General features: G+C 38.6%; 3 protein-coding genes across 7 annotated transcripts in view; 2 read left to right on the top strand and 1 right to left on the bottom strand.

The window, feature by feature from the left end:
• rap1gap2a (RAP1 GTPase activating protein 2a) overlaps positions 1–9,424 on the top strand; it is a 149,164-nt gene extending 139,740 nt beyond the window's left edge. For all 5 annotated transcript variants that reach the window (XM_024276478.2, XM_036215054.1, XM_036215055.1 and 2 more), the window contains 9 exons: positions 796–882; positions 989–1,129; positions 1,798–1,947; positions 3,068–3,180; positions 3,253–3,351; positions 3,439–3,562; positions 4,692–4,797; positions 4,875–4,948; positions 5,377–9,424. In XM_024276478.2, coding sequence (XP_024132246.1) covers positions 796–882; positions 989–1,129; positions 1,798–1,947; positions 3,068–3,180; positions 3,253–3,351; positions 3,439–3,562; positions 4,692–4,797; positions 4,875–4,948; positions 5,377–5,385 — 903 coding nt within the window. In that variant the 3' untranslated portion in view covers positions 5,386–9,424. The remainder of the gene's footprint in view (positions 1–795; positions 883–988; positions 1,130–1,797; positions 1,948–3,067; positions 3,181–3,252; positions 3,352–3,438; positions 3,563–4,691; positions 4,798–4,874; positions 4,949–5,376) is intronic.
• Positions 8,700–13,179, bottom strand: si:dkey-52l18.4 (uncharacterized protein LOC560708 homolog). Its single transcript, XM_024276483.2, has 5 exons — positions 12,594–13,179; positions 10,208–10,549; positions 9,891–10,124; positions 9,778–9,803; positions 8,700–9,681 (listed from the first exon to the last, which is right to left on the bottom strand). Exons 1-5 carry the CDS (start codon positions 12,643–12,645, stop codon positions 9,583–9,585), a joined length of 753 nt encoding a protein of 250 aa, XP_024132251.1. The 5' UTR covers positions 12,646–13,179; the 3' UTR covers positions 8,700–9,582.
• Positions 13,180–17,933: 4,754 nt separating this feature from the next.
• Positions 17,934–21,081, top strand: part of blmh (bleomycin hydrolase) — a 34,553-nt gene continuing 31,405 nt past the window's right edge. Inside the window, exons 1-2 of the mRNA XM_024276471.2 lie at positions 17,934–18,089; positions 20,711–20,908. Of these exons, the coding sequence (XP_024132239.1) occupies positions 18,080–18,089; positions 20,711–20,908 (208 nt within the window). The 5' untranslated portion in view covers positions 17,934–18,079. The remainder of the gene's footprint in view (positions 18,090–20,710; positions 20,909–21,081) is intronic.

The following is a 21,081-nucleotide window of genomic DNA, read 5'->3' as shown; positions in this document are numbered from 1 at the left end:
TCTCTGAGAATTTTCAAGTTTCTTTTTAACCCTTAAACACCTTCCATGTTGCCAGTGACGGCTAAATGACAAATTTTTAACTCGACCAACATGATTCTAGTGGATTCTAAAGTAGAGAAAAGCGGCGTTTCCGCCGCTTTTCTCTACTTTAGAATCCACTAGAATCATGTTGGTCTCCTCAATGGTAGAAGTGCTACAAGAAGTCAAAATAGTGTCGGAAATTATTCAACGTTGCGTATGGAGAAGCTATCTTTTATCCTCATCACTAAAGGATGAAGCTTTGACTGTAGTTCTCGTTTAAAATACACAAATGATGTGTTGATGCAAATAAAAATTAAAAAATAACATCCATGAGGAGAATGATTAGATTCTCAGCCATGTTTGTTTTGAACGGAACTTCTTCTTCTGTGTTTCTGTCAAGAGACAGCAGCAAATACTGATACCCAAACCAATACCACCCTCTAGTGGTTGTTAGTGGAAAAAAACACTAAAAGCAACTGGTTGTTAGTGGAGAATAACAAAAATATGAGCCTATTGAGTCTGAAAAAATCACAAATAGGTCGCTTCTGAGTATAAGGACAATCTATGAAAAAAACGAGACTTATAGTCTGGACAATACGGTAATTTGTTGTTCAAATTTTGTAAAAATGTGACAAACCAAATAAAGTAATTGACCTAAAAGCCTAAATTTTATTTTATAATAAAATAGACAGAAACAAGGGAAATAGTAGTATTTTTAGTTACTTGTGTTTTTATTCATGCTCTGTTTTCTGATGCTAACTTCTCCTCCTCCAGGGCCCCGAGTTCAGAGACTTCCTGCTGACCAAGCTGATCAATGCTGAGAACGCTTGCTACAAATCGGACAAATTCGCCAAACTGGAGGTGATGCACATTTCACCCAAACCCCTACATCACACCCTGTAAATCACTTACCAGCTCCCACCAACATTCGATCCCCTTCTAACCGGAGCGTGTGAACGGCTCGCAGGGCCGCACGCGAGCAGCGCTGCTGGACAACCTCCACGACGAGCTGCACAGGCAGAGCCAGGCCATGCTGGGTTTGGGCCAGGTGGGCGAGGAGGACAAGCTGGAGAACGGCGGGCACGGCGGCCTGCTAGAATCCTTCAAGGTGATCTAAAATAACCAAGATTTTCCAGATCTGTGGTCTTTGAGGAATCTTTCTCCAAACAACAGTCAGACTCGTGTCTGTCAGGTGACAAGAAGTGCTCAACTTTTCTGATAAAGATAAGATTTATTGGAGAAAAAAGCAAATATTTATCTAATTTTTCTTATTTTCGGATTGTTTTTATGCTTTTACTTTTAGGATGTGATGAAATGTGTGTGAAGCACTGATTTGGTCATTCTCCTTTCTGCAGGCTGCTTTTCACTTTCTGCAGTCAGTCCCAGGGGGCGCCGTTCTCATTCTCTTATTAGCCGTTTCAGTGTTTCATTTCTCTGTATTACTGTAAAAGAAAAAATATTATTTGTGTAAATAAAAACATTTTCTTTTGAAGTGTTGTTTGTGTTTATGTTGCCCAAAAATCTGATCTTAAAAAAATCAAACTGCACATTTTGATACAAAGAATCAATTTTTTTTTTTACACCTAATAGGATTTAATTATCAGTCACTTCATTTAAGTTAAACCAGAGATGTAACATTCAACCACATCACTTTTTCACTTTCTTTGAGAACTGCGCCCTCTAGTGGTCTCCTACAGAAGTCACTAATTGAGACATTTTCTTTTAAAATAGAAGATACATATATTTCTAATTGTTTGCTCATGTTCTGCCCTGCAGAGAGCCATGCGTGTCAGGAGTCACTCCATGGAGACCATGGTGGGGTCTCAGCGCCACCGCAGCCCCGGCGTAGGGGGCGGGGTTCCAGCCAGCCTGAGTGGTGGAGGGCTACCTCAGAGCACCAGTGAATGCACGAAGAGCACTTTCACTGTGAGTACAGTTATTCAACAAGCTTTTCATAGGGTTTTATCTACACTGGAATCCGTTAAAGACCCACTCCAATCATCCTTTGATCGATTGTAAGTGTTCCTAGTGGTCTTATCTTCCTATCTCTAATAAACGCTGGATCTAACGGGTCCTCGTTCCAGTCTCTAATAGTGGCCTCATTGCAATAAATCCTGAAACATTCATCTGGTTTTAGGCCCAACCCGAATTCTTCCCCTACATTTAGCCCTCCAAACAGAGAGTTATAGAAAAATGGTGTCTCCGAATTCCGACATTCCTCCCACTCGATGACGCCATCAAGAGTCGCCAGTCAGCAACAGAAGCTCAGAGCTTCCAGCGATTGAATATACATAACAACATTGTTTGTATAACTTTGAAAAGGTCATGGCACAACAAAATGTCATCGCTTACATGTAAATACAAACTTCTGTGCTTCAGAGCACACCCACGAGAAGAAACGCAGAACTCAACGTACCCTCCAAAAAACTATTTCAGACACCCCTTTCCCTTCAAATGCCGCTTCAATTGAAGGGGAAGAATTGTGATTCGTTGTTGTTGTTTGTATTTCTAGACCAAATTTCACCACAAAATGAGCCCATTAGCCATCATCATCATATCTGTCTGTGATATCTGTCTCAACCGCGGCGGCTGGCAACCCTTTTTGATGAACCCCAGTCCTACCATTACAAGATATACAGTACCGATTTTAGTCCAAGCATTGTCGTATTCTAGGACATAGTTTCTGCAGAGCAGCAGGAGTTCGTTAGAAATACAACCCTGAGTTGTGGGCGGGACTGTTGGTATGGAACAACCCTGCACCCCCTTCCCATCACCCATAGAGCTGAGAGGTTTAGAGCCAGATACCGGCTCAGATCGATTTGTCTACAAGTGGATGCATCAGGAAGGTTTCATTTTCTTTTAAAAATACCTTAAGAAGATGTTAAAACACAGTTTTCTTCGGAGTGGGTCTTTAAATAGTTTGATCAGCATCTACGTCCACACATTATTTTTGGTCAGATTATAAATCTTCTTTGCTTGATCTTTTTTCTGAGTCTTTCAACTGCTCATATCTGAAGGATTTTGTTCTGTACTGTGCAAACTTCAGCCTCCGACCATGTCTGCCAAGTCGCCCCTGAAGAGCCCGGTGAAGCGGCGCTCAGGCCTCTTCCCTCGGCTCCACTCCAGCACAGAGAGTCCTGCAGACAGGCACACGCGCAGGTAGCTGCTCGCTGATGCACATCCCGCTTTACACTGAGCTAGCATTGATGCTGTCACACCTTTTGTCTGCAGTGACCAAAAACTGGGAGAGTTCTACCCGGCCTCTCAGGAAGTCAGGTCAGAGACGTCGTCCAATCCGAGCTCCCCCGAAATCTATCCCAACAAAGAAAGGTGAGGCGGCTGTTGCCCCGAAAAAGGCTTGAAGAAAACTGGATTTGTTTTCATTTTTCTCCACGTCCTTATCTTTGACACAAACAGGCCTTTCATGAAGGTGAAGGAGTCCACCAGCAGCTGCAGACCAAACATCTCCCGCTCCTCTTCCAGCACCAGCAGCTTCAGCAGCACCACCGGAGAAACCGAAGCTCTGGAGGAGCTGGAGTCTGTGAGTCCTCGTCTGCGAAAACACGCAAAAAGGATTAAAAAAAATGTTTACAATACTGAGAATACACAGTTTATGGAAAAAAAACAACAAAAAAGGAATGTGGTTTAAAAGAATTTGGCCAAAACTTTTAGGAAAAAACTTCACAATAAAAAATGTTTTTTCTTTATTATAAGTGAAAAATGTGCCAATGAAATTAGAAAAAATTGTCTTGGCAGAATTTCTTAAAGTAAATTATGATGTCCTAACATTTAGAGACTCAAAATTAACAATAAACATGAATATTTAGGTACAGTTCTACAGCAATTGGAAATACTTTCCTAAAATTAAAAAAAGGAAGAAACTGTTGTTTTCATTATATTTCAGAATATAACAATAAGGAACATGCATTGCTAAAGAGAATGTATATTTTTTATGTAGGTATATTTAAATCGCAACATATATTATTCAAATAAAATTTAGGTGTTTTTTGTGTAAAATTTTTAAAATATTGTGTCTTTTGGTCCTATTTTTTGTTTTTTGAGCAACTTATTTTTTGTTAACAATTTTGTTTTAATTTTTGCACATTTTTTAAAGAATTACAAAATTGCCTTTATTTATAGAATACAGATAAAATTAGTATGAAAAACACCCTTTTTATTAAAAAAAAAAAAAGCTTCCACGCTTTTGCTCCTTGTGGGATAAACGTCTAGTTAAATGTCCTAGAGCCGGCCTCGGCAGCGTTTCTGAAGGAATGATGGATGTGCATGTTGTGCATCTAAAATGAAAGTGTAATGTTTGTGTCAGCCTGGTGGTGGTGCTGAGAGAGCAGACTTTTAAGACACTTGGAAGCTCAAAAAAGTGGATTTTGCATGATATAGACCCTTTAAATATTCATAAAGAAGTTGAAGTTACAAATCAGAATTCCTTATTCATTTTTTTGATTATCATTCATTGACAGGAAGTTACAAAGCATCAATCTATCCGTCCATTTTCTAATCGCACTTGGGGTTGCTGGAGCCTATCCCAGCTACAGCCATAGAATCACATACATTCACAGAAGGACAAATCAGAGTCTAGTTACAAACTATTTCAGCAGAATATTTTTTCTTGTCTTAAAAAAAAACAAGTTTTCTTTGTTTTTGCTGTCCAGGCCACCCATCACAGCTTCACAGCTTCCTCTTCAGCCTTCAGCCCCGCTCTGAGCCTCGACAGCCAGGGATCCAGCACACCTGTCATCATGTGCCGCAGTCCAACAGGTGACCCCCAGTTTGGGAAGTGTTTTTTGAATGAATAAAAAACTTCCTTCAATTGTTTTATTATTATTTTTCTGCAGATGGGAAAAGCAAAACTTCACCGAGGTCCCATTTGAAGTTCCGCTTCGACAAAATGAGCCACTCATCTGCAACGGTGAGTCTCCAAAAAGGATGGTGGTTGTTGATCATTAGCTGCTGTTGGTCCTGAAATGCAGCAGCTCCACAAGTGTCATTACATTTAACTTTATTTTTTCAAAAATGTGGCTGAGAATAAGAAAAAATAGTAAAAAAAAAATAAGCATCAGTACAAAAGACGTACAATGAAAATGTGTATTTTTATTGTCTTAAATACGATCTTTTTCAAAAGTAATTTTTTGTCTGCTCCTGATTCTCAACGATTTCAATAAAGAAATACTCAAAAATTTAACTCTAATCTTATTTTTTCTAAAAATATGTCCTCCATCATCAGAAAAATGCCACAAGAAGGTCTTAAAAACGCCATAAACATGATTTTCATCGGACGAATCTCTCCCAAAGACCTGGCCTGCCGTACTGATCGGTCTGTTTTTTCCTCTCTTTCAGACTGAATAACTTCCCGGAATAAAAAAAACCCAACAATCCCAGACTTGCACAATAAACAGTGGAACTGGAGGAGCTGAAATGAATCATGACAACCACAGTTCAACCACTTCCTTCACAGATGAATCTGGCTAGTAACCCCGACAGACACACAGAGACCACCCCCTAATACTGTGAGAGTGAGCGGACGAGGCACGGCTGACTTTTTCAGCATCTGGGAGCTGCTGGAGTGACTCAATCCTTTGCTGCATTAGAGAAGTGAATTGTTCTCATCACACGACGGCGTCGGCACGGTGGAATACTGTGAGTGTCGGCTGAGCTAGACTCCAACTCAGCCCTTGAGCATAAAGGGATAAAACTTTGATGGCTGAACTGTTAGTCTTTGTGTAGTCGACTGTTGAGTTTCAAGCCCCTGGATCCTTCCCGTTCCCCAGAATGGTACATTTGGTGATGGTTGTTGTTTTGACTAAAATGCAGACAGAAGCACGCATGACAAAAGTTAATGTCCAGTTGAGCAATGAAGACTCAAAGGCTGCAACCATTGACTGTATATGAGACCTGGACCGAGTGAGTGTGGCGTCACCCTCAGAAAGAATCTTGTGTCACTTCCTCGTGTAGCCAACATTGCAACAGTTAAGAAACTAGAACTTGATTAGCTCCCATAATTTGTTCATTTTATACCTTTATTGCTTCAAGATTGTGAAATGTGTTTGTCGCTAACGACAACAACAAAAGATTAGCTTCCAGTAGCATCTTAGATGAGTTAATAAAGTGGCAGTAAGTGGTGCTGTCCTTGTGCACTGGGGAGTAAAAAAACAATAAAATAAATCAGACAAAGGAATTATTTGCACATTCGCTGTACAGATCGGGTAGATCCAGCCATGCAGTCCCACTCTGCACAGGTGCAGTAAGCATTGTGCAGTTTTCTTCCATGACATTTGTTTTGTTTGTCATCAACATTAAAACAAACTTTTTTTACTATAGGGTTATTATTTTTGATAACATCTCAACAGATATTCTGACTGGTAAGTGTTGCAAAATGCTTCAGCAGAAGTAGACTGATTTTGCGCATGCAGTTTATTGATCAGGTGACTCTTACAGATGGGGTAGTGACAGAATTTAGGTAAATTCGTTCTCAATTTTTCATGAGAAGGACTCAACCAAGTTGGAGCCAAAAGTCATTAGTGCACATTGATTTTTCTAAGTCAGTCTGAGTGAGCGTTTCTATGGCAACCACTCAAGCCAGTCAGTAGTGAGCTTGTTGGAAGTCCACACCCCTACCACTAGAAAGTGGGCAACTCAAAATCTGTCAGTCAAGTGTTTTGACTGTTTAACATGAGACCACATATTTGGCATCAATATCTGTCTATAGAATGTTGTCTTCTTGAAAGCAGCTGTACTTCCTGCTTGGAATCCCAGAGGTCGCCTTTTTTCCACTGACCAGTCCGGTAGGGAGTGGTACAGTATGGTCCAGTTAATTCGGGCAAGCATTTCCACTCAGGCCTCACTTCCACTGAGCAGCTGGTTTTCACAGCTCATACGTGGGGTAAGACCACTAGCATGTCACTAGTGGAATCAAAGGCTTTAGACTACAGTCATATATCCCAAAATCCCAGCCCGCTGCGACCTAAGCAGAAGATTTTCAGCAATTTCAGCAGGTGGCTGGTAATCTGGAGGCAGCAGTTCCCTTTTATTATTCCCACCGGAGGATGGACAGTTTTCCTCTAAAAGTTGACATTTGTCTGTGACTGCCCGGTTGGGAAATGGCAGTCCAGTGACAGTCCAGAGGCAGTAGAGAGACATTCAGTGGCAGTCCAGTGGCAATCCAGTGGCAGTCCAGTGACAGCCCAGAGGCAGTAGAGAGACGTTCAGTGGCAGTCCAGTGGCAATCCAGTGGCAGTTCAGTGGCAGTCCAGTGGCAGTCCAGAGGCAGTAGAGAGACGTTTCAAGTTTCAAGTTTCAAGTTTCAAGTTTATTGGTGTAGTTCCCATTTGTAAGATTAACACATTATACAGTAAGAAAAACAAACAACCAATAAAAAAAGGAATAGGCAGAAGCTTATTAAGCTTACGTTCAGTGGCAGTCCAGTGGCAATCCAGTGGCAGTCCAGTGGCAATTTAGTGGCAATCCAGTGGCAGTACCACGTAACCAATTTCAAAAAAATCGGGTGGCAGCTTGTCTTCTTGAAGATTCTGTGAAGCCTCATCATTCCACAGTGGCAGTTGTATTTGTGACCCTAGCCTTAGTCTCATATACAGTCGATGGTTGCAGCTCTCCGTTGGTCCATGTGTGTGGGATCTAAACCTGTTCTTTGCATTTATTACTGCTTTCCTTCCGTGGTTAGCTGCTGCATTGCCTTGCAAATCAAGCCCACATGCAGTGTCCGTCTGTTAGAGTAACCTTAAAGCTCCACTTAGTGAAACCCCATTCCCTGGGGACGCAGTGCGAGACACCGCCGTCACATTTTAGCTCGTTTCAGCCAAAGCTGCGCCTTACAATCTATCTTCAGCCCTGTTCCTCAGCTGGCGTGTTGTGTGGGCGTCTCTCCCAGCATCCCTCACGATGCGAGAGGATGACCCTCTGATGGATCCGGTTACAGCACCGTGGTGGGCGGCCAGCTGACGCCCACACTTGCTGCTGAAAATATTTCACTCGCTTGTACCTTCATTGAAGCTTGCTAGCTCGATGTATCAGTGTGTTTGGGTTTTAAACAGGGACGCCTCTTCAGGTTTTAGATAAGTTTTACTTTTTTTTATTTTTTTGCAAAACTACTTTGAATGTGAATTTTTGTAATCAATACAGAGCCAGATGTTTTCTCTTATTCTCTATTCTGGGTTTTGCCATTTACAAAGTGGACCTATGTGTTTAACAAGTGCTGTTTCACCTCCAGAAGATAACATTTTCCATTTGAAGAAGTAGAGGAGAAAATGGCCAAAAGTTTGTCGTGCAAATTCAACTCTTTTTTTTTTTTTTTTTTACTGCTTTCTGTTCTGCATTAGACAGTTCAATTCTCACTTCCTTCTCACTTTTCCTTATTTAGCTGTCTGATACAAAACATATGCAGAGGAGAAATCAAATCTTCATTTTGCTCAAATATTCATAGATTATTTATTTACTTTATGTCTTTATGGATAATTAATTTTAAAAATGTTTTGCCGCCTTTTTTCCTGGTTCTTCGCTTCACTTTTGTTACATTTCCTCCTTCATTTGTTAAGCTGGGTGTGGTTTGAGTGCTGTCTGCTGCAAAAACTTCACAAAGCACTCCAGGCTATTCACCACTTCAAATTTCCTTTAAAAATTTGTAATAAAAACAAAGTGTGACTGGGTTAAAAAAAAAAACAACAACAACTTTAATTTCTTAACAAAAAGATGTTAATGAACACAATAGTAAACATTCACAGAGATGTTAATATGACCAAAACAAACACACTGGTAGATGTTTGAAGTCAATCTATGACTCCATTTACACTGTTAAAAGTGAAATGTTGGATCAATTAACAAAAGCTCTGTAATTTATTACATTTAAAAATATCAGTTTTTTATCTAATTAAATTTTTGAAATGAGTAAAACATCAAAACATCAAAACGAAACATTTTCATTAAATGTAACAAATTATAGAACTTTTTTCAATCAATCCATTGTTTCACTTTTTACAGTGTAGTTCAAATTTATCAAAGTTGTTCATAAAATGTTATCTTATGAGGACCTGTTCCTGTACTTGGTATGAAAACGTGTACATTTATGGACAAAAATCATCAGATAGTGAAGAACAGTGATGAGCTGGAAGATTTTATGTTTTTTTTTTTGTTTGTTTTTTTGCAGGAATTGCTTAAAGTTCTCTGCAGCATTTTGTTTTGTTGATGCTTAATTTATTGAAGATGAACTTCTTTTGCATTGATGTCATGTACAAATGTCTCTGCAGAGTACGCAAAATAAATACAAGAAATATATTAATTTAAGAGATGTCTAAACATATATATGTATATTTGGTTATGTAATGTGCCACTAAGAATTTATTCTAAAATAAAATGTTGTATTTTGTGTCATTTTCTCTAGTTGTACGCGTTTGAATATCTAATGCTGATTTTTTTTATAAATATTTTTTGCTTAAAAATCACTTTTGAAAAAAATGCATCCAAGTCCAGAATTAAAAAAAATGAAATTAATAGCGTTCGCAGCTCGTCATCTCCATTCTGGTGACGTTGCAGTCAGTAGGACCTGACGGACGAGTACACTGTGGACTCGGTGGGAGCTCTCACAACTTGTTGTGTTCCTTTTGCATCCTGGTAGATGTCTGCATACACCAGCTGTAACATCAGAAAAAAAACATTTAAAAATCGATTTGAATCCACTGAATTAGCACTTAAAATTATGCAAATTATACTTTTGTGATTAAAACCCACCTCAGTCTTTTGCTTTGATTTTTCGCCTGAAAGAATAAAACCAAAAGGTGAAAAGTTGAGCACATTTTAAACTAACATGTAGTGTGACACTGAATGACAATAATAATGGATACCTTGGAAAGCCGGAGGCCTGCCTTTCTGAGGATGCGAGCGTCGAGGTGGAGGCCGAGGAGGCTCGTGGGGTTGATTTTTGTCCACTTTGGCATATATAACCTGCATCCTGTGTTGAGGCTGAGGCTTGACCTCTGAACTCAGACATCGGGCCAACCCCAAAATGACAGGCAAACAAAGGGAGGCGCCAGCCCAAACCAAAAACCTGTGCAAGACTTTTCTTTGAGTGGGAACCACTGAAAGGGAGGGCAGAAAGTACATGAATTGATCAATATTCTGGATGAAAATAATCAACATTCCTCTATATTACACTGTTTACCTCTTGTAATGTTCACATACGTCCAATGTCCTAGTTCAGTGCTGCCGTCAGCCCACTGCACACTGCAGCGATAGGCCCCCATGTCTGCTGGTTCGACTCTTTGAACTTCTAAAAGAAGCTGGATCTCACTTGCTTTAGGCGTCTTCTCCATCAGATGATGTCTCGGGCTATCTCTAACAATGCTGCTGTTTGAGTCTATGGACTTCTCCCACTTCCATTTGCCTGCCCAGGTGCTCTCACAGTGTTGAACAGTGCAGGACAGACTCAAAGTGTTTCCCTCAGACATGAAAACGGAACCGCGTTTTGCTAAAACAGCTGGTGTGCAAGCCTCAGCGGAGAAACCTGGAAAGAAAGTTTCATTCAGCTTATGGACGTGGGCAGAGATGGTACTTTCTTCAAGATCCCAAGGATTAGTACCAGGAAATACAAAGATCGGCCAGTTGGTCATATAACGTGGTGGTTCCTGGCACCTGGTATTGGTTTGTGGGACAGTTGTTACCGGGCCATGTGGAAAAGTACGGGACCAACACTTTTTATGTCTTATTTATAATTAGATTTTGAAGGAAGTTTTAGTTTTATTTTGGAAAACTACTGGATTCTCTCCTCTACATCCTAGATATTCTTGATGTTAAAAATGTACGTAAAAGAAATTACAATATCTTTGGAATTAAGATTTTTTTTTAGCAAATCCACAAAAAATTGCTGCAATGTAATTTCTATGAGTTATAGTTCGTATCGATGATAAGTTGGGTCATACAGTTTTTCTTCACAACAAGGTTAGTAAAAAGTGCAAAACATTGACTTGAGGATCATTTTGTAAAAATTAATATCAGATGAGTTCATTTCACCATTAAAATTTAAAAGAATCAACAAAACTTTTCCTGCCAAAAGTGTTTCTGAGATTTCATGGGAGCAGCCATTTTGAAATTAGCCAGAAAACCCCTTCTACTGCCTCTAGTGGACTGATGATGTACTACAAGGCAGAAAACATGAACCAAATTCAAAACAATGCGTTTTTAAAGAAAGTTAAAAGTTTAAAAGACAGGGTTCTCAGAGATGAGTCAATTGAAACCCCAAACTAGAAAAGTTAACAGAGAAATAAACATAGTTGGAAAGTTTATTTTTGCAGATATGAGTAGGGGTGTGTATTGGCAAGAGTCTGGCGATACAATACATGTCACAATACACGTGTCATGAAATGATACGTATCCGGATATATCTCCAGACAGTACTTGAATTTTAAAAATTATAACTTAAGAATTATCTGAATATTAATATATTTTTCACATAAGTAAAATTGTAAAATACATGTTATTTAATTGATCAGAACATGAAGCGCTTTAACGTATCTTTAACGTGTCTCTTTGATTTCACGGAAGTGCCAACCATTTTAGTTATTGCAGTTTATGCCGAAATTCTATGACACCAACGCTTTCATATATCAAAATAGAACATACCTGGAGCAAGATTTACAAGAGATTTGCACCGCTTTGACATTTTACTACAAACTTCCTCCAGCTGTTATTGGTGGACGCGCGGTAGTATCAGATAGCAGCATTCCAGTGTGAACATATGCTGAACAAGCTTTTAGCACATTCTTGAACATATAGCATTAATGTTACAAGGATGCTGATTATAAAGTTGCTCAAACAGAAGATTTACTTTTATTGTTATAATCCTTTGAAAATACCAGTTTTAGTCATTTTTTGTTTTATTTTTGTATTTATCCATTTGACCTTGGAGTCAGATAAGGCTAGAATTGGCATCCGACTTTTGTTCCCACAGTTACAGGTTAAGGGAAAATCTATATCACATTTTAATGGCTCCAACACAAAATCTAGTGTACGCATACAGTTTAAGGCAGCTGCAGATATTTTACAGAGGATGAAGATTAACTTTACCTCCAAACGTTAAGGGAAACTGGAAGCCCAAAAAAATATTACACGGACCATGAAAATATTGTCTGACATTAAACAGGTCCGTGGCCTGAAAAAGGTACTAGCTGTAAGAAAGTCTGCTAAAAACGGTTAACCAGCGCAACTTGGCTGCAATATTCTAACAAATTTACATAAGGTTATATCAAAATTTTGCTCAAGAGTTAACACATTAAAGTTAAAGAATTCCTTTACAAAAAAGTCTGACCAAAAGTTAAAACATAGATTCAAGTTAAAATGAAACTTTCATGTCAATAAACATACAATAAGGCAGCAGACATAGAGCAAATAAGTTCAAAGAGAAGCAAAGATTGTGGTTAACAGATTGTACATAACTGTCTGACCTTGTTTAGTCTAAAGTAGACTAGTTCCTCTAAAATGACACCAAAAATGTCCCTTGTTTGCATCAGGAATGTGATGTAAGATCAAATCAGACCGAAGAATTCTCTTACCAAGATAAAAGACGCACGCACAGCTCACAGCACTGAGAAAAAGCATAGACATTTCTGCCTCCAGATGTCGGTTCCACTATTCCAAAAGCAAAGTAAGCCTGAAAAATGCTGACACAAAAAGTGTCTGAAAAGCGAAGATTTCTTGGGAGAGGATGTCTGGATTTGAAGTTGTGGACTGCGTTTCCCTCACTTTCTTTTCCTGCTGCACCCTTCAGGCTGCTCTGCTGCTCTTGTCCACAGCAGGTGAAGGAAGGAAGGAAGGAACTCATGATCCATTTCTCCTCCCACCCCTCCAACCTCACACTCTCTAGTAAACACACATGCACAAAGACTGAAACTGCAGGAAAGCAACAACTTCACATCATCAATATGGAGTCATCAATATGAAAGGATCAGGAAGGAAGAACACAAGATCACAAGAACAACCTTATTATTTGTGCCTCACTTTCTGCATCTAATTGTTGTTTTGTTTCATATATAGGTTAACCCAAAAACTAATATGTCACTTTATTACACATCTCCATTTTGAAAATCCATAAAAGCTTCAACATTGATTACAAGAAGCGTATGTGTCGTAGACTCTACAGAACTTGTCTTACACCATCAAATAAGAAAAGAAAAATATCCACAAAGCAAAATTAATATATATATATATATATATATATATATATATATATATATATATATATGTATAGTTACTTATATATTTGCAGAATGCCCCCGTTATTTGCGGGGATTAGGGACCAGGGACATCCCCGCAAATATAGAGAAACCCCACGTCACCTGTCTCCCTCCATCCGAAGAATGTCCGTTACTGATCCATACTCATCAAAAATACTTCTCATTATGATTTGCAAAACATAAGACCAATAAGAACATTGGAGTACAGCTCAGCATTAAGAGTTTTTTGTTTTTTTATTCAGAACAAAAGACTGTGGCAGCAAGAGCGTACTTTATGAGTCAGCTGATGCCATTTCTCCATGCAGGGGCATGGAGAGAGCAGGCGGCGCTCCTCTCGTGGAGGGGCTGAGGAGAGCCGTCTGCGCTCCCCTGCATCTCCACGCTCTGGAGGGGTTCTGCTGTGTGGAGATACACCTCAGCAATGCAGCAACTCCTTCGGAAGCAAAAACTTCATACAAGCGTCTTGAGTTGTTGAGTTTTTGTGATGTACTGGAAGAGTCACATGACTTAAGAAACTGTGTGTATATACATATATATATATATATATATATATATATATATATGTGTGTGTGTGTGTATATATACACAAAGGATATATATATAGCTAAGGTACATATATATATATATATATATATATATGTGTGTGTGTGTATATATACACAAAGGATATATATATACCTAAGGTACATATATATATATATATATATATTAGTAAAATTTCTAAAAAAAAAAATACTTCAGTGTGTATTAGGTTAATAGTGGACTCAATCAGATGTGGATTGAGTTTAAAATCTTCTCATTGACCACAGACACATTGAATCCATTACACTGACAAATTAAAACTCTCTTATGTTATTTCTTGCCACTATCCTTCCACAGATATCAAAAAATTGATATGTAATAATAGAGACCCCAGAAATCTATAAGATTAACATGATTAAATAGTAATTGTGTGAGGACTGTGCAGTTGACTTTGTCTTTTCTGGTTTTTTTTTGCCATGTTTTGAGCTGTCAGTGACATCAACCAAGGTGGGTAATCATCCACAGCTGCTTTCATTTCTGTTTATGACCCTCAATGTATTTGAGTGTCTGGTTTTCAGTTCTTCATTGACATGCAATCTGCTTTGTTACCTTCTTGTTTCTCTGTCATGTTTACTTTTATTTATTAAATGTATCGGTTTCTGCCACCAAGGCAGATCTTTTGTATTTTGGGTCCTACACCACCAGTTTCTCATAGTTTTGTAAATCATTGTTTATTGGCACATATTAACATCATGCCTTAAGAGAATCTTGCTTTGGCATGCAATCTCAAAGATTCTGTGTCATGCTAAAGCTCAGGCCCACCTCTGTTAGGTTGGTACGGCTGTCTTAATAACTGTCTAAGAGCTGATCCTCATACAATAACTGAAGTCAAGTGTCTTCAGTCACAGCATGGATTGCCTAGTGTGACCTTATGGCAGCATAACTGGTTTTTCATTCCATGGAGAACCCGGTTTCCCTGATACACTGGATACAAAAAACTGGTTTCTTGATTTCACAACATTTAAGAAAGGTTACAAGAGAAAACTTATCGTAACAGGTCTCACAAAGGTGTGTAATGTAGCAACAACTGTAAACAGAGTTTTCTATAATCTAGGAATCTGGTTGATTCTAATGTGATCAAGTTCAGTGTCTGGTGTCACTGGGAGAATACCAGGAATAGACTGGACTCTTCCTATGGGTTTGATATTTATAGTGTTCCTTAAAATTGTGTTTTTGAATTTCAGGTTTTGATTTCTTACCTTATTTTAAAGGATAATTTGGTGCCATGAAAGAATCTGGAAACACCCTAAGGTAAAGAGGAGAGAAGAAATGTTATTTAGGGTGGATTCAAACTGGACACATTTGGTTGCCTTAAAGTGAACCAGAGTTTGTTTCCTCAGATAATCTAGAACTTATTTACCGTCTGAGTATACCCAAGTGAACCCTGGTCTGGGACCAGGAACCGCTCTCAGACCCATCTTTCTAGCTGGTCTCGGTTCGTTTCCAATCGGACTGATCTCCAGTTCACCATGAGTTTCCTCGGTCTGAATACTGTCCGTGCTTAGAGTGAAACAACTAGACCAAAGATGCCCCCGTAATGGGGCATTACAAGATGTAAATATAGTAGTGGGGCAACAATGAGACACAGCAGCTCATTGAAATGTTGTCAGATGAATGCAGGCTCATTAGAACAAATGTTCGTGTGATATGCATTGTTTCTCACACCGTTTTTTTCAACAATCTATATGCCATAAACACTCATCGGCGTGTCTTCTTAGCTGACGTCTCCTCAGTAACCGTCTTGCTGCATGTCTCCATACCAAATTAGCAGTAAAAAGTGTTGTACCTGACCTGACATTAATACTGATGCTCAAAGTTGTTCAGCGAAATATAAAGTTTGAATAGTGAACTATCCTGACAGGGATTGTAAAGTGCAGGACATTATTCTTTCTCTCATTACCTTGTCCCACCTTTGTAATTCCTGGCCAATGACTGCAGAGACCATTAGTCACGTGGTTTTGTCTGCAAGCTTTGGTTCAAAACAGAAATGTCAGTTTTACACAAGTCCGAGTACAGACCAAATGCAAGGTTCAGGATTTGATCTGGACCGAATTAACCCTCATGCTATCTTATGGGATCCAGATGACTCCACCCACCCTATTGATGAGTGATCCCTTTCATGACAAAGTGGAGAAAGGTGGACAGGATTTTATGTCTGCCACGGACACCAGTGAAAATAAAAATTAAAAAAAAGTTCCACGCTGTCTTGTGGGGTCCAGATGACCCCACTTTTAAAGTAAACATGCCTAGAATAGCCCATGGGCTAAGAGGACTCGGTCCGAACCAACAGACTTCTCCAGTCTGAATACACCCCTAATCTTCACCTGTGCCATTTATAAAGCACAATGCGACAAAAAATGTGGCTGTAGAGATATAAAACAAGAAATACCAGTAAAGTCAAGTAAACAAAAAAACAAGCAAACAAACAAGACAAGAGACACCCACTCTAGGTTAGTTATGTTTGAATTTTTGGGTTGTTGTCGTTGCATTATTTAGATTTTTTTTAAATGCATTTAAGTTACAACTATTTTAATATTAGAGTAATGCTGGTAATAACCCTGTGAGATAAATGGATTTTGAAAAGGAAACTTATTTTTTACTTTTCAAATAAATTACATACAAGGCCCTGGTTCAAGTCCAGGCTGGGGGACCTGAAACAGAACCACCAGCTAGGGACCTTTCTGTTAGGAGTTTGCATGTTTTCCCGGTGCGTGATTGGGTTTTTTCTGAGGATTTACCCAGGGACGAGTGGAGTAAAATATTATAGTCTATGGTGTGGATCCCAGAACTCGATTATCTTCTCGTTAGCGGACTGTCTGTACATGTTTCTCTGCGTTACCCGAAGCTCCTCCAATTTACCTTCAAACCTGGGGCTATGAGCCCTAATCAAGTAACATATTTAAATGGTGACATTGAACACGAACACCTTCACTTTAGTTCTAAATCATTTTCCAATTCACACTGCTCTTCTTTTCCTCCCTTTTCTCACAGCAGCGCATTTAGCAAAAACCAAACCACTTCCGGCGTGTTTTTTTTTTTTGTTCGCAGTTACTTTTTATTTTTGATCCGATCACTTTTTTTGCTGAATTTTTATTTTTTATTTTTGCTGTGATCACTTTTTTGTTTACAGTTACTTTTTTAGCTTTGCTGAGATCGCATTTTGCTTGTGTATATATATATATATATATATATATATATATATATATATATATATATAGAACAGTTTCTTTTTTGTTTGCCGTTACCTTTCTTTCCTGTGATGGCGGTTCTCAGCCACCGTAAATTACAAATAAAAAGAGCGAAGAAAAGTGCTGAGGAGTATAATACTGTTTTTTTGTTTTTGTTTTTGTTTTCATCAGATAGATGTTTGTCTCAGGTGTCATGTGTTCAGAAAAATAAAACACATGTTACGTACAAAGTTAACTCTAATTTTTTTTATTCACTGTAAATACATCAAGTTATTTTGCATTTTATGAACTAAAAGTAAAATTACGAAACAAGGGAAACCCTAAGATTTCTCAGTTTTTTAAGATTTCTACATAAAAGTTTAGTTTCAGCAAATCCAGTGCATACAAAGCAACAGTATCAGTTTAATTAAAGATAAAGCTGTGAATATATTTTTTAAATTTAGCTCTGAGTTCAGTTAGAAGCCATGGAGGCTGAAATAGACCACCTTAAGGTCAACTTCATCTATCTAAATATCACGTCTAAATCTGTTATCATAAAGGAGTCTGAAGATGGTAAATAGTGTCTCCATTTGACACAATTTCAGTGTTATTATTATTATATTACTAACTACTTTTATGTTTTAAGACAAAAAATGTCGATTCAAATTTTTGACATTTGAAAATCTTTCATTTCAAACACACTTTGATTTACAGACGTTTGGGATGTCTTATTTTGCTTTTTAGAGCGGACAACTTTAAAATTTGCAGCGTATTTAAAGCATAAATGAAAAAAAAATACAAATGTGGCACTTTAAAGCCTACTTTTGACAGAGTCGGATTAGTTCGTAATATATGCACGTCTAGCTGAGGGCGGGAACAAGGATTCCCACAAAACGCATTTGGCAAACTCCGCCCAGCCGCCACGTCAAAGATTGTCCAACGAGCTGATAAACGAGCGTACCCTGTTCCCACTGACTGTCCGTAGGTGAATGAAATAAACAAAGAGCCGGCGACTCTCCGGGAATACAGTTACCGCCACTCGTGCTCCTTGAGAACATGGAAGCGGGTAGGTTGAGGGTTCGCCTCCTTACTGTCTTGTAGTCGTGAGTTTTTGTGTGTTTTATTTATTTATTTTTTAAAGCCGCGCGGCATTTAGCTGCCGCTTCATGCCAACTAATGAGAGCTACAGGGCCAAGTTAGCATTCCGTGCGCTAGCCTGCCCCCTTCGCTAGCACAGTGGTTTTCTCAGCTGGATTGACATGTCATGCGGCTGGAAGTCAGCGTGGTTCCATCTGAATCCCACGAGAAGCTAACTTTAGCGTTAGCAAATGTCAGCTCCGGAGACTGGAAACATCCGAGCGCCTTTTCTAGAATCAAACGGACCCTGTCAAAGTCTTAAACAGACCAGTTTGTTCGCTTTTTACCCCCTTCAGAGTATTGAAATGAGCCGAGAAGTATTTATAGGAAGTATTATAGTATTACGAGCACTTTTTACCCATCAGCCCCTTCCCATTTGTATTAGCTTTATTTATAACTGCTATTACCCAGATGTTGACATCTGTACACGTTAATATGAAGTGTTTAAAGTGGTAAGTAAGCTAGGTTTAGCTAATTATTACACCGGAATGTATATATTTAAAGGGATTAGCTTTCATTAAGCTAGCTGTGTACTAACTTGTGTGTAAAGTTGCAAGTCATCTTCTATTGACACCTGATGAAGAAAATCAGTCACTTTAAGGCATCACGTGATACATTGATCAGCTATTAAGCCTTAATTGGAACATTCATTATGCATTTGTGATCATTTAATGTTTCATTTGTGACCATTTAATGTTTCAATGCACTAAAAATAGTTAATAGAAGCGTTATTACAATGAGATTGCAACCCAAAATGGGCTGGGGCAGCTTGTTTAAATCAATTTTATTATATTAAAATAATTTTTAACAGTTTAAATCTATATGGTAGAAATGTAAAATAATCATTTCATGGTACCAAACAGAACAAAATGAAAAGTCAGTAAGTTACTAGCAAATTTGTCAAAATGAGTTAATAGAAACCAGTTCAAGGGTGTCAAACTTGATCACACAAGGGGCTAAATTCCAAAACACACCTTAGGTCGCAGGCCGAACAGGATAAACATTTATTGAACGCTCCAAAATGACATTTTGAAAATTTTAAAACCGGAACTTTTTAACATGATTATGAACCAGATATATAGCATTACCTACAATAATGCTAGTGTGAATGCTGTAATCTGAATTTGGACGCTAAAGATGTTAGTGCTGATAGCTGAAGATGCTGAAATTGACAGCTAAAAATGCTGAAGCTGAAAACGTTAAAGTTGATAGCTGAAATCACTGAACCTAATAGCCATGTAAAGGCCTAATTAGCCTAAAAAACAAAAAAAAAAAGTTTGGTTATCCAAAACAGCTAGCATGTAGCGGAAAAAATAGCTCAACTTCAAAATATCCTAAAACACTGAAAAAAAGCTAAAATTAGCCAAAACAGCTAGCATGTATCTGAAATATTAGTTAAACTCTAAAATAACCAAAAAAATCTTACAAAATGCCAAAATAGTCCAGCAAGCTAGCAGAATGTCCATCTTAAAAAGTTTTAAACCATAACTTTTTAACATAATTATGAATAATAAAAAGGTAGGAATATTATTCTAGAATAAATCAACTAAAACCTTAAATAACTTTCAATATTTTAATCTCCATAAAAATATGTTTCGCACAAGATAACATCGGGCCATTATTAACAATAAAATAAAATGATCTGGAGGGCCGGATATACAGTAATTACCTGAAGGGCCAGATCCGGCCCCCGGGCCTTGACTTTGACACGTGCTCTAGGGAAATCAGTTGCAGCCCCCGTTCCAAAAAATATGTCTAAATATTGTTTCTACTTAGGCTTACTTTGTCTTTTTATAATGTGAACGACAATAAATTCAGATTGACACTGTGCTAACCTAGCGGTCAGTGCATTTCAGTTCTATTGAGATGGAAAATCACACGATGCAGCTGAGGCAGAGGGGTCAAACTCTAGGCTGCATGCATGACTAAGCAATGTCCATGTCAATGTTTAATTGCTCTGCACTGCTATGTTAGAAAATCCCACTCCATTACCAGCAAGTTGTGTGTGTGTCAGTGTTTGCACATGTGCGCTCCTTTACCCTGCCGGTGCGATCGCACAAGCTTTCCAGCGTGTTCCTCTTTACAGACGGAGCCAGAGAAAGGATGTCAGCATGTTCTGATGTGGTCCATCAAACGTCTGCGAGTCTCACTGACAAACATCCTCAACAGCTGTTTGGTCGTTTTCTGTTTTTAAAGCTCCAGTTTTATTCATAAAGATGTAATCTAATATGGAATTGTCTGTTTTCTTTGTCAAATTTGAGGAAACACTGAGTAATAAAACATCTACTGTTGGTTTATGATTATTGATCGGATGTTTTCAGGAGTTGACATCTGATCTGAGTGCAAGAGTGCTCATAAATTGGATTTTAAATGTGGAGGGAGTGGAAGTACACAAATGAGTCATGGAAATATGTCATCTAAGCTATAAATAAGAACAACTACGACACTATAGAACCTCTTTGATTACAATTTGAATGTCATTTGACTGAAAATGTCTTCTCGTTTTCCCCTCTTCTCTCTGCTGCCTGTTCGTCTCCGCTCCCTGGAAAGGTTTGAGTCGAGGAAAAGTAGCCTCTTTTGTGAAGCGGCTGAAGTCGGAGCCGCGGTACCTGCTGGCCCAGAATGTGTCCACGTGCATCGACCCTTTGGAGGTCTGCCTGCACCGGCAGACCGTTCAGGACACCGTACACATCTTCCAGCACTCCATCCCCACAGAGGGCAAACCCATCACCAACCAGAAAAACTCAGGTGCTGGACTACATTCACAGGAACACACATCCAATTTAATCTGATTGGTCTGGATTTATTTCTTAAATTATTCTTTAATCTAAAGGAATTCCTTGCAAATTTACCTAAATCTATTCAACAGTAAAGTTTCTATTTTTTTTGCCTGATAATTATTTTAGAAATGTATTTTCAGT

This window comes from Oryzias melastigma, linkage group LG13 (assembly GCF_002922805.2).
Source record: "Oryzias melastigma strain HK-1 linkage group LG13, ASM292280v2, whole genome shotgun sequence".
Classification (NCBI taxonomy): domain Eukaryota; kingdom Metazoa; phylum Chordata; class Actinopteri; order Beloniformes; family Adrianichthyidae; genus Oryzias; species Oryzias melastigma.
Note: the sequence above shows the minus strand (reverse complement) of the source record. Positions and strands in the feature narration are given on the sequence as shown.

Coding starts and splice junctions, on each gene's coding strand:
- si:dkey-52l18.4 (XM_024276483.2), bottom strand. CDS start 12,645: ATGTCTATGCTTTTTCTCAGTGCTGTGAGCTGTGCGTGCGTCTTTTAT. Junction 10,550..12,593: donor TGCGTGCGTCTTTTATCTTG/GTAAGAGAATTC, acceptor CTTTCTTTCCAG/GTTTCTCCGCTGAGGCTTGC. Junction 9,804..9,890: donor CAGGCCTCCGGCTTTCCAAG/GTATCCATTATT, acceptor TTATTCTTTCAG/GCGAAAAATCAAAGCAAAAG.